The sequence below is a fragment of the Podarcis liolepis genome (assembly GCF_965112155.1).
Source record: "Podarcis liolepis genome assembly, chromosome: 4".
NCBI classification, from domain to species: Eukaryota; Metazoa; Chordata; class Lepidosauria; order Squamata; family Lacertidae; genus Podarcis; species Podarcis liolepis.
Window position 1 is genome coordinate 81,951,097 of NC_139558.1, and position 13,493 is coordinate 81,964,589.

Sequence of the window (13,493 nt, forward strand, 5' to 3'; positions counted from 1 at the left end):
GTCTGCCTGCTCTATGGCTTTTTGGCGAGGTGGGAGAAGGGAGGCAGTTCGGAAGCCGGCAAGAGCTGCACGCAGCGTGTAAAAGCCAAGGTGGGGAAAGGGAGACATCCCCTCTTTCTCAGTGTCTGCCTGCTCTATGGCTCTCCCTTACACAAATGTAAGCGGCTCTTACTCTGCTTTCTTTACAATGAGCTGGAAGGAGGGACAAAGAGGGCATCCCCTTCCGTCCCTCCCCCAGCACCTCACCAGTAAATTCAAACAAAGCGGCTTACAAGGCTCGTGTCCCTGAGTCTCCTCCTCCTCTTTTTGCTCTGGTTCGAGGCAAGGCAGCTGCACAAATGTGAGTTCCCCCTCTCTCTTCCTTCCTTCCCTCCCTCCCTCCCTCTTCCAACTTCAAAAAATATTGGGGGGACAGCCAGGTAAGCCCCACTCACATACCACAATGGGAGGTGGGGGATGACTCCCTCAAATATTTAATGGGGGGGGTGAAGGCACCTAGGCCTATAGGAGTTGGCTGCTTTGCCTAGGACAAGTGTGAGCTCCCCCCCTCCTCTTCCTTCATCACTGTATTGGAGATACCATACATTACTGACAGTTCCTTCATTCACGTGGTTACAAAGCATGGATCCACATGGATCCTCAGGATTTTTGCACTGGGTCACCCCAAATTCACCATCAGATCACATAGCATGTCCATGGCTACAGCTTGCACCAAAAAAATCACGCACCCACTGTTGCCTGGGGCCGCAGTGGTGCAAAAACGTGGTTACAAAGCACGGATCCACATAGATCCTCAGGATTTTTGCATTGGGCTACCCCAAACTCACCGTCAGATCACATGTCTGTGGCCACAGCATGAACCACAAAAATCATACATCCACTGTTTCGTTTAGAATTTTTTTTTCTTGTTTTCCTCCTCTAAAAACTATGTGCGTGTTATGGTTGGGAGCGTGTTATAGAGCGAAAAATACGGTAGTTTAACATTTTCACAATAAAAGTGCTTCTGTGAGCCTGGATAATACGAGGACAGTTGAATCCTGTAAAAACTTACAGGGTTGTTGTGAGTTTAAAAGGGCAGGCACTACATATATGGGGCGACAGTAGCTCAGTGGGGCTGCCAGAGTAGACAACACTGCACTAGATGTCCAAATAATAATCTCACCAGGCACATATTAGCTTTCTGAAACAAATCAGGGGGAAATGCAAGCTGTGCATTGTCTGTAGGCTGTTGTCTGGGCTTACAGACAATGATTGTAATGGTCATGTTGTGGTTTTCCCATCTGTGCACTGGGTGTGGGTGTAACTGAAATGTAAGTGCAGGAAGACATTTGCTGAGGTGGTACAGTCCTCTCCCAGGAACCCAGGAGGCTGCTTGTGTCCTTGAGAGATTCCGCATCTCTGTCTGTCTGCATATGGAAACATAACATGACAGCAAGAACTGCTTTTAGCACTTTCAAAGTAATGATACCCTCTGTACATGCAGATATGATAAAAGTCCAGGGAGAGGACTGCAGTGCCTCAGCTGTGAGAATGTGTATCACATTTGCCTCCAATTGATGTTGATGTGTGGTGGCCAGCAAGGGGAGATGGTCAGCAAAAACCTGCTCTGAAACCTAAAATTAACGTGGAGGGGTCTGGACACTGAGGCAATTAAGCATGTGATCCCATAAAGTTTTGGTTTATGTGCAATCAGTCCAGGAAGTCACACTGCTGATGCCACACTCTCTTTCAGTAAAGTAATCCCTTTCATTAGCTCTATTTTTCCTCCCAGCCTGCTCCTGATTCAGCTGAACAGGACTCTTGTGGGGGCGGGAGCTCCTTTGTTGTCTGCTTCCGTCCTCAACTTTCTCCTCCTTCTGCTTCTCCAGTATTTATTCATTAATGTCTTAGAAATCTCCACGAAAAGGGTGATCCTAGCATCATGAAGAAAATAGGCCAGGACTCACTCTCTCTTGGAGTGGTTCATTTGCATACTCTCTGAATATATACAGTATATATATATATAAGCTTTCGCCAGCCTGGTGCCCTCCCAATGCTTTGGACTACAGTTCCTATTAACTCTAGTTGTTAATCCAAAGTATACCCCGCTCCTGCTTGTCACCCCCCTACCATTCCCCACATGCTTCTCTCTCTCTCTCTCTCTCTCTCTCTCTCTCTCTCTCTCTCTCTCTCTCTGTGTGTGTGTGTGTGTGTAAACTTGCATTTAACAGAAATGTTTTCAGACAGTTTCTTATGGCCTCAACCTTTATATCATACAAAGCTTAAACCTAGGGTAATGATTGCATTATTAACTCAGAGGAGGGGTATGCTCAAGCCCAAAGGTTAACAGATGTTTTTATCCTCTTAACACTTAGAGAAATAGAGCGAGGGCACACATGGCATCTGAAATCCTGGTTTATCAGCAAACCTTGGTTAGCATAGCTACGCTTAAGGACCATGCCAGCATAAGCCTGTACTGTGGTTGGGAAAAGTCAGAAGTAAAATGATGCTATTTATACTGGGCTTGAATTCCATGCACCTTAATGCTCACTGTATCATGACATGAGTGCTGCTTTTCTGAATCGTACCCAAACCCTTGTGGCCTGGCGCTCTCGTTTCTGCTGGTGTCTAGCTGCATGGCTCTCACAAGCCGAGTTCAAAGAGGATAAAATGACTGACCCATGCCTGCCTTCATTTTGCAGCGACTATAATGATATAAAGGCAGCATATGAAGCCATGAAGAACGTAGCCTGTCTGATCAATGAACGCAAGCGAAGGCTAGAAAGCATAGACAAGATGGCCCGCTGGCAAGTGTCCATTGTCAACTGGGAGGTAAGGGTGCACTTCCAGGAGGTTTTCATCTCAAAAGTCGCAGACAGTTAGATCCAGTCTTGGGATTAGAATACATCCATTATAATCAATGGGACTTGAGACAGACGGGGTGTCTAACCTATTACCCACCAGATAATGTCGGATTTTTTTATGCTTGTTTCTTTAACAATTGGTCAAAAAGTGGTTTATGGCACAAAACAGAACTAATAGGAACAAAAAGTATAACGGATAAACCCAGTTGGTCAATCAACACACTAAAACGAATCACAAACAGCAGCTTATGGATTCTCAAAGCAGCATCTCAGTGAACAGAACCGTCACACTCAAAAATGCCCAATGGTCTAGAAAAGTTTTTCTATACCATTTCTTCAAAAAAGAGCAATTGATGAGGCCAAACTAGTCTCCAGGGAGAGGGCAATTCTACATCAATGGGGCAACTACTGAAAATACTTTGCTCCATAATTTTAGGTGTCAGTTATTTTGTAGTCATTGAATCCTATGCATGAAACTGAGAAGACATGAGTAAGACAGCCCCACCCAACCTGGAACTGAGTTTGCTTAAACCTAGTTGTCAGGGAACAGAGGCATGCTTAATTCTGTTGTGACCAAAGAGTCCAGAGATATCCATATGCAAAAAATGCCAATATATCTCCGTCCAGCAACTGTGATCCTCAGATGGAGCACTGCTGAAAAATATCACATACCCCAGCGATGTGCTTTAGAAACTGGGCTTTTAGTGTTGAAGCTCCAGCCACCTGGAATTAGTTACCAACTGAAATTAGACAAGCATGTAGCCTCTTGATATTTAGGTGGCTTTTGAGGACATTTTTCAGGCGGATTTCCCTGAAGTGATCCAGACATATTATGGAATATTAATTGTAGCAATTGTTTTGTTGCTTTTAGTTTATTGGGTTCGTAACTTTTTGTTTGTTTGCTGCAAACGTTTTCAGGGGCAAGACATTTTAGGCAGAAGCTCAGAACTAATCCACTCAGGAGAGCTGACCAAAATCTCCAAGCAAGGCAAGAGCCAGCAAAGGACTTTCTTTCTCTTTGACCACCAGCTTGTGTTCTGTAAGAAAGATCTCTTGAGAAGGGACATGCTGTACTACAAGGGCCGGGTGGACATGGATGAGTTTGAAGTGCTGGACATTGAGGACGGTAGAGAAAAGGACTTCAATATCAATGTCAAAAATGCTTTCAAAATTGTAAATAGTGCCACAGAAGAAGTCCATCTATTTTGTGGGAAAAAGCCAGGGGACAAGAAGAGGTGGCTGGAGGCCTTTGCAAATGAGAGGAGGCGAGTGCAAGAAGACAAAGAAATGGGCAAGTATTGTCTTCTGTTGACTTCTCTTATTTCTGTGCTTTGTGGAAACCCTGGTTCAGCTGTATAAGCAAGTTTATTGATTAACAGTTACCGCTGGAACTGAGCAGTGGGAAGCTGGCTTGGGGGAGTGAGGGGTAGGTGGGGATGGATGGATTGATTGATGTACAAGATTTTTTACTCTCCCTTCACCATAAGGTCCCAGTGTGAGTTGCAACATTAAAACTTTTACAAGAATGAATAACGTGGTTCTAGACAGAACAGTGTGAATTCAGCAAAAGAGGTGGATCCCACAAAACCAACTGCCACCCTCCCAAATGGAATTTGCTGCAAAATAGAAGCTTTTGAGTTCTGGTGGGTTATCTCAACAAGCCAGCAATGCCATTTAACAAACTCTGAAGTTGTAGACACAAACACAAAGCAGCACATGAATTAGCGACAACCTCACTAATAGGTGTTGCTTTCCAACAGTCTCTCACATTTTCAGCCTCACTGATAGATGGTTTGCTGAAAAGTAGCAGCTGCCCGTACAGTCATGGATGCTTCTACAACATTCTCTGCATGCAGCTCTCATTCACAATCCCACATCTTGTATAGGATTTTTGAGCACATGACACGGCCTTTAACCTGCCTCTCATTCGTGGGGTTTGGATACGTCGCCATACAGTAGGGAGGCTAAATAAAATATGGATTAAAACCTCATTCCCAACTGAAATCTTGGACTCCAAATGCTACGTTGGATGTTTCTGAGCACAATTCAAAGTGTTGGTGCTGACCTTTAAAGCCCTAAATGGCCCTGGTCCAGTATATCTGAAGGAGCGTCTCCACCCCCATCGTTCTACCAGGACAATGAGGTCCAGCGCCAAGGGTCTTCTGGTGGTTCCCTCACTGCGAGAAGCCAAGTTACAGGGAACCAGGCAGAGGGCCTTCTCGGTAGTGGCACCCGCCCTGTGGAACGCCCTCCCACCAGATGTCAAAGAGAAGAAGACTTTTAGAAGACAACTGAAGGCAGCCCTGTTTAGGGAAGTTTTTAATGTTTAACAGACCACTGTATTTTAATACTTTGTTGGAAGCTGCCCAGGGTGGGTGGGGAGACCCAGCCAGATGGGCGGGGTATAAATAAATTTATTATTATTATTATTTATTATTATTATTATTATTATTATTATTATTATTATTATTACTACTACTACTACTACTACTACTACTACTTGCTCTCCCTCCACCACCACCCCAAAGAAACTCCCACTACCACCACCTTTTCCAGCTCTGCAATACTCCGAATGTGGTTGAACGATCAATTTGTATAACGGAATTATGATATCAGTAGTTTTATTTTAAACTGAGATACTTTTACAAGGTACAGTTTCTGTTATCTGGATAAGGTCCACATCCAACGTGCAGCTTACAAAGCTGACTGCAGTCTCAGGGAACTCACTTTGTCCAAAGCTTTTTGAAAGTCCAGTACAATGTATCAACTGGATCACCTTTATCTTATGCTTGTTAACACTCTTAAATAACTTTTAATAAGGTAATAAGAAAGGACCTTCCCTTACAGAAGCCATGCTGGTTCTGCTTCAGCAAGGCTTGCCCTTCTATATGCTTGGTTATTTTATTTCAACAATATTTCCCACCAGTTTTCCCAGGACAAACACTAAGCTAACGGGACTGTGATTTCCAGAATCCCCATCCTGCCATATCTCTTGTTAAAAATTGGTGCTGGAAATTGAACCTAGGACCTTCTGCATATGAACAATGGAAGAGACCTTTTACTTACTCAGTCCAGCTAGCTCAGTATTGTCTCAGGCTCTAAAATTCCTCTAAATCCACCTTCTACTGTTCTACATCCAAACTGGTGCCGCATAGATAATCGTTAGATTACAACTTCCATTGTCCTCAGTCAGCATGGCCAGCGGACAATGGGACTTGTAGCTTAACAACATCTTGGGATCCAAAGGTCAGAAAGGTTGGCTCTCAGCTGACTGCCAGTGGCTCGCCCAGTTTTCAGGCAGGTATCTGTTCCAGACCCTCCTGGAGATGCCAGGGGTTGAACTTCGGATCTTCTTTAAGCAGAGTACTGTACTGCTGAGGTTCTCCTTTGAATGCACCATTAAGCTGAGCCATTTCCGTGTGACATTTTAACCTGAAATTATTTTCCCTGCAGTCAAAAACCTGAGACGTGTTTAAAAGTACATGGCTTGTTTTTCCATTGTAGGAATGGAGATCTCAGAAAACCAAAAGAAACAAGCCATGCAAAATGCACGGAAGTCAAGACACGGAAAGATGAAAGGTGACTCTTTCGCTACCCCCACCCCGACCAAAGGCTAATTCACACAAGAAGCTTTTCTCCTTCTCGTGAGGAGTCCTGCCTGTCCTTGGGCATGGTGGGGAAGGTGGTAGCCCATGGACCAGACAATTATAGCTCCAGGTGACAGCAGTTCCCATGCTTTCTGTGCCTGGAATCGCAATGCTGTCTGCTGGCTGTAACTGTGGCGTTTTGCATGTACCATTTATCTACCTGTGTGTACGACTGTGTGTATGACTGTGGACATTTGCAATAGCTTGGGTGCAGAAACAAACGTCTTTGTGCAAACTTTACACCACCCCAGTCTTTCCCCCCACAAAAGTCTCACACCTGGTGTCAATACTTTCTTTCTACAGGTGTCGGATACAGTGGGTGCCCGATGCCGCCCCCTCACCAGAGTTTACATCCTATCCACCAGCGTCACATCACCGTGCCCACTAGCATCCCACAACAGCAGGTCTTTGCCCTGGCAGAACCGAAACGGAAGCCCTCTATTTTTTGGCACACTTTTAACAAGCTGACCCCATTCAAGAAATGAGCGGCTGGAAGATCCCTGGACTATAGAAGGTTACAAGGCGAAGGAAGAGCCACTTGCCAGCAAAGAATTGGTTGGTCCAGCCGGAAAACTCTGAATTCTGGAGGGAAGGAGTCCTGATCTTCCTCTGCTTCAGTGAGAAGGACTTGCCGGCAGTTTAGTGGAGAAGGCTGTGGCTTGATGTGAAGCAAAGGTTGACATGTGTCAATAAACATTGCTACATGAGAAACCCACCACATGGTCGCAAGGGCAGAATTGCTGCTACTCTTGAACGGTGGTGCAGGCTTGTTGTACTTGCACCAAAGGGATGGTTTGAATATCTTAGGTCATTTTGCCTGTCTTAATAATAAATTCATGGCCAAATTTAGAAATAGGAAGGATAGTATCCAGCCACCTCCCGCTGGCACAGCATGTTGGCAGAAAAAAGAGGTACCATCTTCTCTGTGAGCACCAAGCAGGCGTATGGATCTCTGGGATCAGGTTAGCTGCCACCGCAAGAACTGCTGAGCCTCCGTCCTTCCTATTTGTCTTAGTTCACTGTCCTTATTTCTTGTTAATTTAACCAAGTAGGAGTAGGACTTCCTGCAAGGCCTTAGCATCTTCCTGGCAAAAATGGGAGAAAATGTTCACTTGGTGACATAAATAGATAAACATGCATTTTTACGTGCTGTTGCAAATGACGAAGGAAGAGCCCAATGCATCTTGGGTGGATCCTTATGAAAAGCGGTACTTTGCTGCATGCATTGAATGCACTTCAAGAAACTGGTTTCGTTTTATTTTGTTACCTGCTGCTGTTTTAGCCTGTGAAAATTGCCTCTGTGCTTTCCAGTATGCCTGCTTTTTACACTATGAGAAGCTGAAGTGTTCTCTGTTCTTAATGGCGCCAGTGCAACTAATGAATAACAGAAACAGAAATCTAGTTGTTAACTCAAGGGAGACTTTTGTCACTCTCCTGTAAATTGGGCAGAGAATCTCTAGTCCTTGAGTGGTTGCTGGACTTCAGCGTCCACAATCCCTGACCATTGGCCATTCTGGCTGGGGCTGGTGGATGTTGGGAGTCTAATAACATCTGGAGGGCCACAGGTTCCCCACCCCCGCAGTAAATATAGAATCATTCCAGCTGGTTTCTGTGACTCCTAGAAAAACCTTCAGAATATCTCCAAAATGCTGTTGATTTCATTATTCTTGCCTACATCAGCCAAGCCAAGAGGGTTGTTCAGGGATTGTTTCTTTGCAGTCAAAATGATCCCACACAAGGGAACATTTAGTGGCATCAGAAATGAACTTTGATCAAAACTCAGGTCAAATGTGGCCGGTTTATGGCTTATTAAAATTATGTTTTCTTGTTTTGCTTTGCTTTGTTCTGTGAATATGAAGCTGCTTTTAATACGGCATTTACAGAATATTCTACCCCGAGAAAGCTGTTATAAATTGAAGTTTATAGCACACACTACTATTTCCCTATCTCAGTAGTTCTATATTAATGCAACATTAGCCTAAGTATTATCAACACAGTGGAGTGGGACAATTCTATTTCAAAGGTTGTTTTTCAAAAGATATCCAGTCTATCCAATTGTCAGTTATGCTGATGTCCAGAACTTTATCTGATAATGAAGGTTGATTCAGGATTTTTAAAAGTTATTTATTTTTACTGTGAATACAACTTGGGGGGGGGGAGAAAGGGGGTAAATCTGTTAAAATATATGAAGGACAATGGGCTACAGCCAAGGTTATTTAACTACAGGGTGAAATATAAAGCCTTTGGCTGACATCCTAAGCATATTTACTAGAAAGTAAATTACAGTTGACCTTACCTCTCGGTAGATGTGGTTAGGAGTAGGCGATTTATTAACTTCCAGTTTTCTCTCTCTTGCTCCCTGCCACCAGCACACAGAGGATATAGACTCTGGCAAAAGTGTGTCACCTTTAAACCCCATTGATTTCAATGGGAATGCTTAAAACACATGCATTGAATTCAGTGAGACTCAGGTGTTTGGCAAGGGTGTATGTTGTTAAAAAAAGATTGTTTAATTGAAGCGCAGGCATCTGGGAGGACTGCAGAGTGCAAACCATTGGAAAGATGATTTGTAGGATGAATGAAAGGGCACTTGCAAACACCCCTTGATTAGTTCAAAAGTAAGATAAGCACAACAGAAACTGTCAGGCAGTGGCGGACCTGGGCATCTCAAATTTTAGTGGCACCCTGTGTGAGTCCAAAATCCTCTTGCTTTCCGATGGACTTTATAGTTGCGGCACCTGCTACAGTGGTCCAGAAGCTCCGTGCCAGGGCAGCCATACCAGTCGTACTTCCTTAGATCTGCCTTTGATACTGGATAAATTTTTGGCATAGCACTGGGTAAATTAAGTTCTTGTACCTGCGTTTTCCATCTTTTGGAAAATGGATCTTTTATTAACAGGCAAGTGGAAGTAGCACATCACAGACTGTCGTGTTAGATATGCCTTCTGTACATAGCTTAGCAATGATTGTAAAAAGACACTGATGCTAAACTGGATTGCCCAGCATGCTGTGAACCTCATTGCTTGCTTTTCAATAATATTCTTTTCCTGTCCCCAAATGAATAGTTGAGAACTGGATATATGGAATTACAGACTGGCATTTTAGTCATAGCAGTTGTTAAAGTATTTTTTAAAATCATTTCAACTGAGACAAAAACAACTGTCTTGATAGCCCACCTGATTTGTAGTTACCTGCTTTGCAAGTTGATTTTTGAAGGCACAGCCTCCCTTCCCCAGGTGGGTGGGGTATAAATAATAAATTATTATTATTATTATATTATATTGCTCCATTCACTCTGAAAATGTGGCATAAAATTATTTTCAACAACTGGAACAAGCAGCAAAACATTGCAATGCATTCTTCTATTGTAGCTGGAGGGTGCTAGCCAGCCATGCAGCAAGACCTTCCATTCTCTCCTCCCAACCTCCAGTTTTCCTTTCCAACTGACTGCACTCTGCAGCTACTGCTCAGTCCTCAGTGGGTTTAGGTTTAAAAAAAATCTCTTTTGGGTACTTCTCCTTACCCCAGAGCCTCCCCAAGCATGCTGCCACCTCTCTCTAGTTTTTCAGTGGTCCTTTTTCAGCCACTGTGCCTGCACCAGGGTTAATTACAGTTTTAAAACCTTTTCACATTTATCATTCCACGACCACAAAATTTGAGAAAGCTGGATGGCTGTGTCTGCCATAGTCTAGGTGCCTATGCTGTGATAACCAAGAATTTGTTCAGACTGTTGTTCAGTGTTGTAGTTCTGTGACCCTGTGGGTATAGAAAGCAGGGTAAATAGAACGGTGGTCGCCAAGGTCTATTCTCTGCTCCTGTTGAAGTGCTGCTGCTGCTGCTGTCTGCTCTCTGCCAGAACTAGGCAATTTGCATCAATGCTTCTGCCACCCCCCCCCACCCCCCTTCCTGGTCCATGGAGCATAAAAAGAGCTTTGCTGCATTAGGTAGCTTCTCTAGTCAGGCATCTTGCTTTTTACAATGGCCAACCAGATGACTATGGAAAGCTCACAAGCAGGACATAAATGCAATAGCAACTGGTACCCAGAGGCATACCTCTGATACTGGATGTATGGTAGCCATTGCAGCTAGCAACCATTGATAGCTTTATCCTCCATGAATGTGTCTAATCCCCCTTTTTAAGCCATCCATGTTGGCGGCCCTCAGTACAGCTGGTGGAAGGGAATTCCCCAGTTGAGAATGCACTGTGAAGAAGTATTTCCTCTTGTCTGACTTGACTCTCCCCTTATTTCACTGCATTGAATGACCCTAGCTTCTACAACAGCAGGGAACAGAAGCCCAGGAGATTCTCCAGGTATTGCTAGATACGTTTGACCCTCCCACTGACACAAATTGCCTGGCTGACAAGTGTACCTTCATTATGGCAGCTTGATAGGAGACAGAAGGAATAGAATGAACCGCTATAGCCGACACTCATTGCCCTCATACCTGCAGAATTGTGCCCAGGGAACACTGCTGTTTTAGCACTGGAATGGAGCAGAATGCTTTGGATATGCTTGTAGATGCACTGATGTTACTCCCTTCAGGAAACTCAAAACATTACAAAGAGAGGGAAATGTTTATCATTATTCAGGTTACTCAGGAACAATGTTATGTACAGTACCTTGCACACCAAAGCCGCTTTATTTAACAAACTTCTTCACCTTGACCCCTTTTTGCAGCCAAATTTTGCTTTGCATGAAGGTGGTCGTGGTTGCAGCATATTAAGGCTGTGGGGCTGCTTTAATATTCATAATTTGGTTTAGAATGTTTTGACTTTGGAAAATACAAAGGCTGGAAGAATAGATTGGGCTTAAGGAAAAGGTAAAGGGACTCCTGGCTATTAAGTCCAGTCGCGAACGACTCTGGGGTTGTGATTAAACATGCTCTCAAACTATCCTGGAAATTCAGTGGGTGGAATCCAATGGAGCACTAAGGAGATTGTTCTGTCACAGCAAGCATCTTTGCTTGCCCAATAGAACAATATCCCCTCCCCCTCCACACTGTTGACAGGGGTGTTTCCTGACCCTCCAGAGCACATTTGGGGAAGGAGGGAATCCTCATTGTGCTAGTGGAAGTTTTCGCACTGGCTACTGCTAGCGGAATAGGTTTGCTAAATCAGACCTTATATAATTGCGCAGCCCAAAATCCAAAGAGCCATTTCAGACCAGTCCAAAGGCTTGATCTCACTCAGTGGGCTTTTTCCCTGTTTTACATTATTTCTTTTAAGAACTGATTTATCACAGCAGACATCTGCAACTGGGTCAAAAGTTGTTTTTCCAATTTCACTCTAGTGACCTGCTATTTATGAAATACAGTGGTACCTCAGGTTACATACGCTTCAGGTTACAGACTCTGCTAACCCAGAAATAGTACCTAGGGTTAAGAACTTTGCTTCAGGATGAGAACAGAAATCGGGCTCTGGCGGCGCGGCGGCAGCAGGAGGCCCCATTAGCTAAAGTGGTGCTTCAGGTTAAGAACAGTTTCAGGTTAAGAACAGACCTCCAGAACGAATTAAGTACAGGTACCACTGTACAGGACCAAAATAGATGAGAGGTGGGGAATCTCTCACCCTCCACAGTGTTGCTGGACTCCAAACTCTCCATCTTCCCTGCCCATTGGCCATGCTGGTTGAGGCTGATGGAACTTGGGGCCTAACAATGTTTGGAAGACCACAAGCTCCCTCATCATTGCCTTTAGTTCCTGGTCTGGGTCTGTAGGGAAGTGGGCTTTAAGAATACAGTATTGTTTTTGCAGGTCACCATAAGCTGACCTTGAGCTTCATCAAATTAATGTCCCTTTAAATAACATTGTTGAGTTTAAATTTGCATAACACCCCACCCCAGTCTAAACCGAACTGCTGTTAATTTCTACTGCAATGCTTGTAAGTGTTTGTTTTTTTGTCATGTTCTCATATAACCACTGATTATGAGGTTCCTCACAATGCTAAAGCACAGCATTTGTGCAAATAACCCTCAAAGCACACTTTTCCTTGTTTCTACTGGACTAAACTAGCGCCAAACTCTTAATTCTCTGGCTTGCTGCTAGCATCTTTTAGCAAATAAATAATCTAGGTTTTACAGTGGCTTGTGTTTCAATATACAAAAGTGAAGGAGCTTAACTGAAACTTTTCACATTTTTTTGCGCGGGACATTCTTTTTACATTTTAAATATATTGTAGATTTTACCTTGGAGTTTGAGCCAAAGGACCTTAGCCATAAATAAATGGTATATTTCTGTTGACTGCCTTTTCTTTCTCAATGTATATGGCATTTGCATATTGAAGACACCTTCTGAATGATTCTGTGATTTAACTTTGTTGATAAATATTAGGCCTGCTTGTTCAACTTGCTTGTATATTTTGACAAGTGTTCTCTAACAATTCCCCGCCTTCTGTATATGTTCTTATGCATCTTAACAGCTCTGTGCTGCTACATATGTTTCATGCCAGAATTCCTGGCTTCAGAAAAAAAATTACTTGGCTGTTGACAGCTAAAGGTATAATGTATAGGATCTCTTTACCTTCATATGTTGTTTGCTGTATCATTTGTTGCCAGATTTATTTGCATTCTGTATATTTTATATCTTTAAAAAAAATATCTTCTGGGAATGAATCTACAAACGTACATTCCATGTACCTTGCTCTAACTTTATATGTTTTGATTAAGAATGTGCATAACTTAACATTTCTCAGCTGTGTCTTACATAATTTCAACTGTACAGTTTCAATGTTTGTGAATTTTTCATAGCATATAAAATATTGTATGTGAGCTTTAAATATTTGAACATTATCTGACAGCAAAATATCATTTGTTTTGTTTATTTTGTCTATTTATAATCTTGCTCTACGAACCTAAGGCTCCCCCCCCCGCAACATCTAGTTAACATTTAGCTTGCATAACTTCTCATTTTGCATGTGTTATCCCAAAGGAATTTACAATAACATATATAAAAAAGTTAAAGTTATTGCACATACAACAAATTTTTTTTAGAAACTGATAAAAAC

At 43.1% G+C, this 13,493-nt stretch overlaps 1 protein-coding gene across 1 annotated transcript; it reads left to right on the forward strand.

Moving 5' to 3' along the window:
- The first annotated feature begins 2,526 nt into the window (after positions 1-2,526).
- On the forward strand, positions 2,527-13,291 carry SPATA13 (spermatogenesis associated 13). The gene is made up of 4 exons (XM_083499007.1): positions 2,527-2,811; positions 3,762-4,134; positions 6,348-6,422; positions 6,794-13,291. The coding sequence occupies exons 1-4, from the start codon at positions 2,542-2,544 to the stop codon at positions 6,973-6,975; spliced, it is 900 nt and encodes a 299-aa protein (XP_083355133.1). The 5' UTR covers positions 2,527-2,541; the 3' UTR covers positions 6,976-13,291.
- The last annotated feature ends 202 nt before the right edge of the window (positions 13,292-13,493 follow it).

What these genes read in the sequence shown, in the direction of transcription:
- SPATA13 (XM_083499007.1), top strand. Translation starts at nt 2,542, where the DNA reads ATGAGTGCTGCTTTTCTGAATCGTACCCAAACCCTTGTGGCCTGGCGC. An exon ending in GCAAGAAGACAAAGAAATGG is followed by an intron (nt 4,135 to 6,347) that starts GCAAGTATTGTC and finishes TTTCCATTGTAG; the next exon opens with GAATGGAGATCTCAGAAAAC. An exon ending in AAGACACGGAAAGATGAAAG is followed by an intron (nt 6,423 to 6,793) that starts GTGACTCTTTCG and finishes TTCTTTCTACAG; the next exon opens with GTGTCGGATACAGTGGGTGC.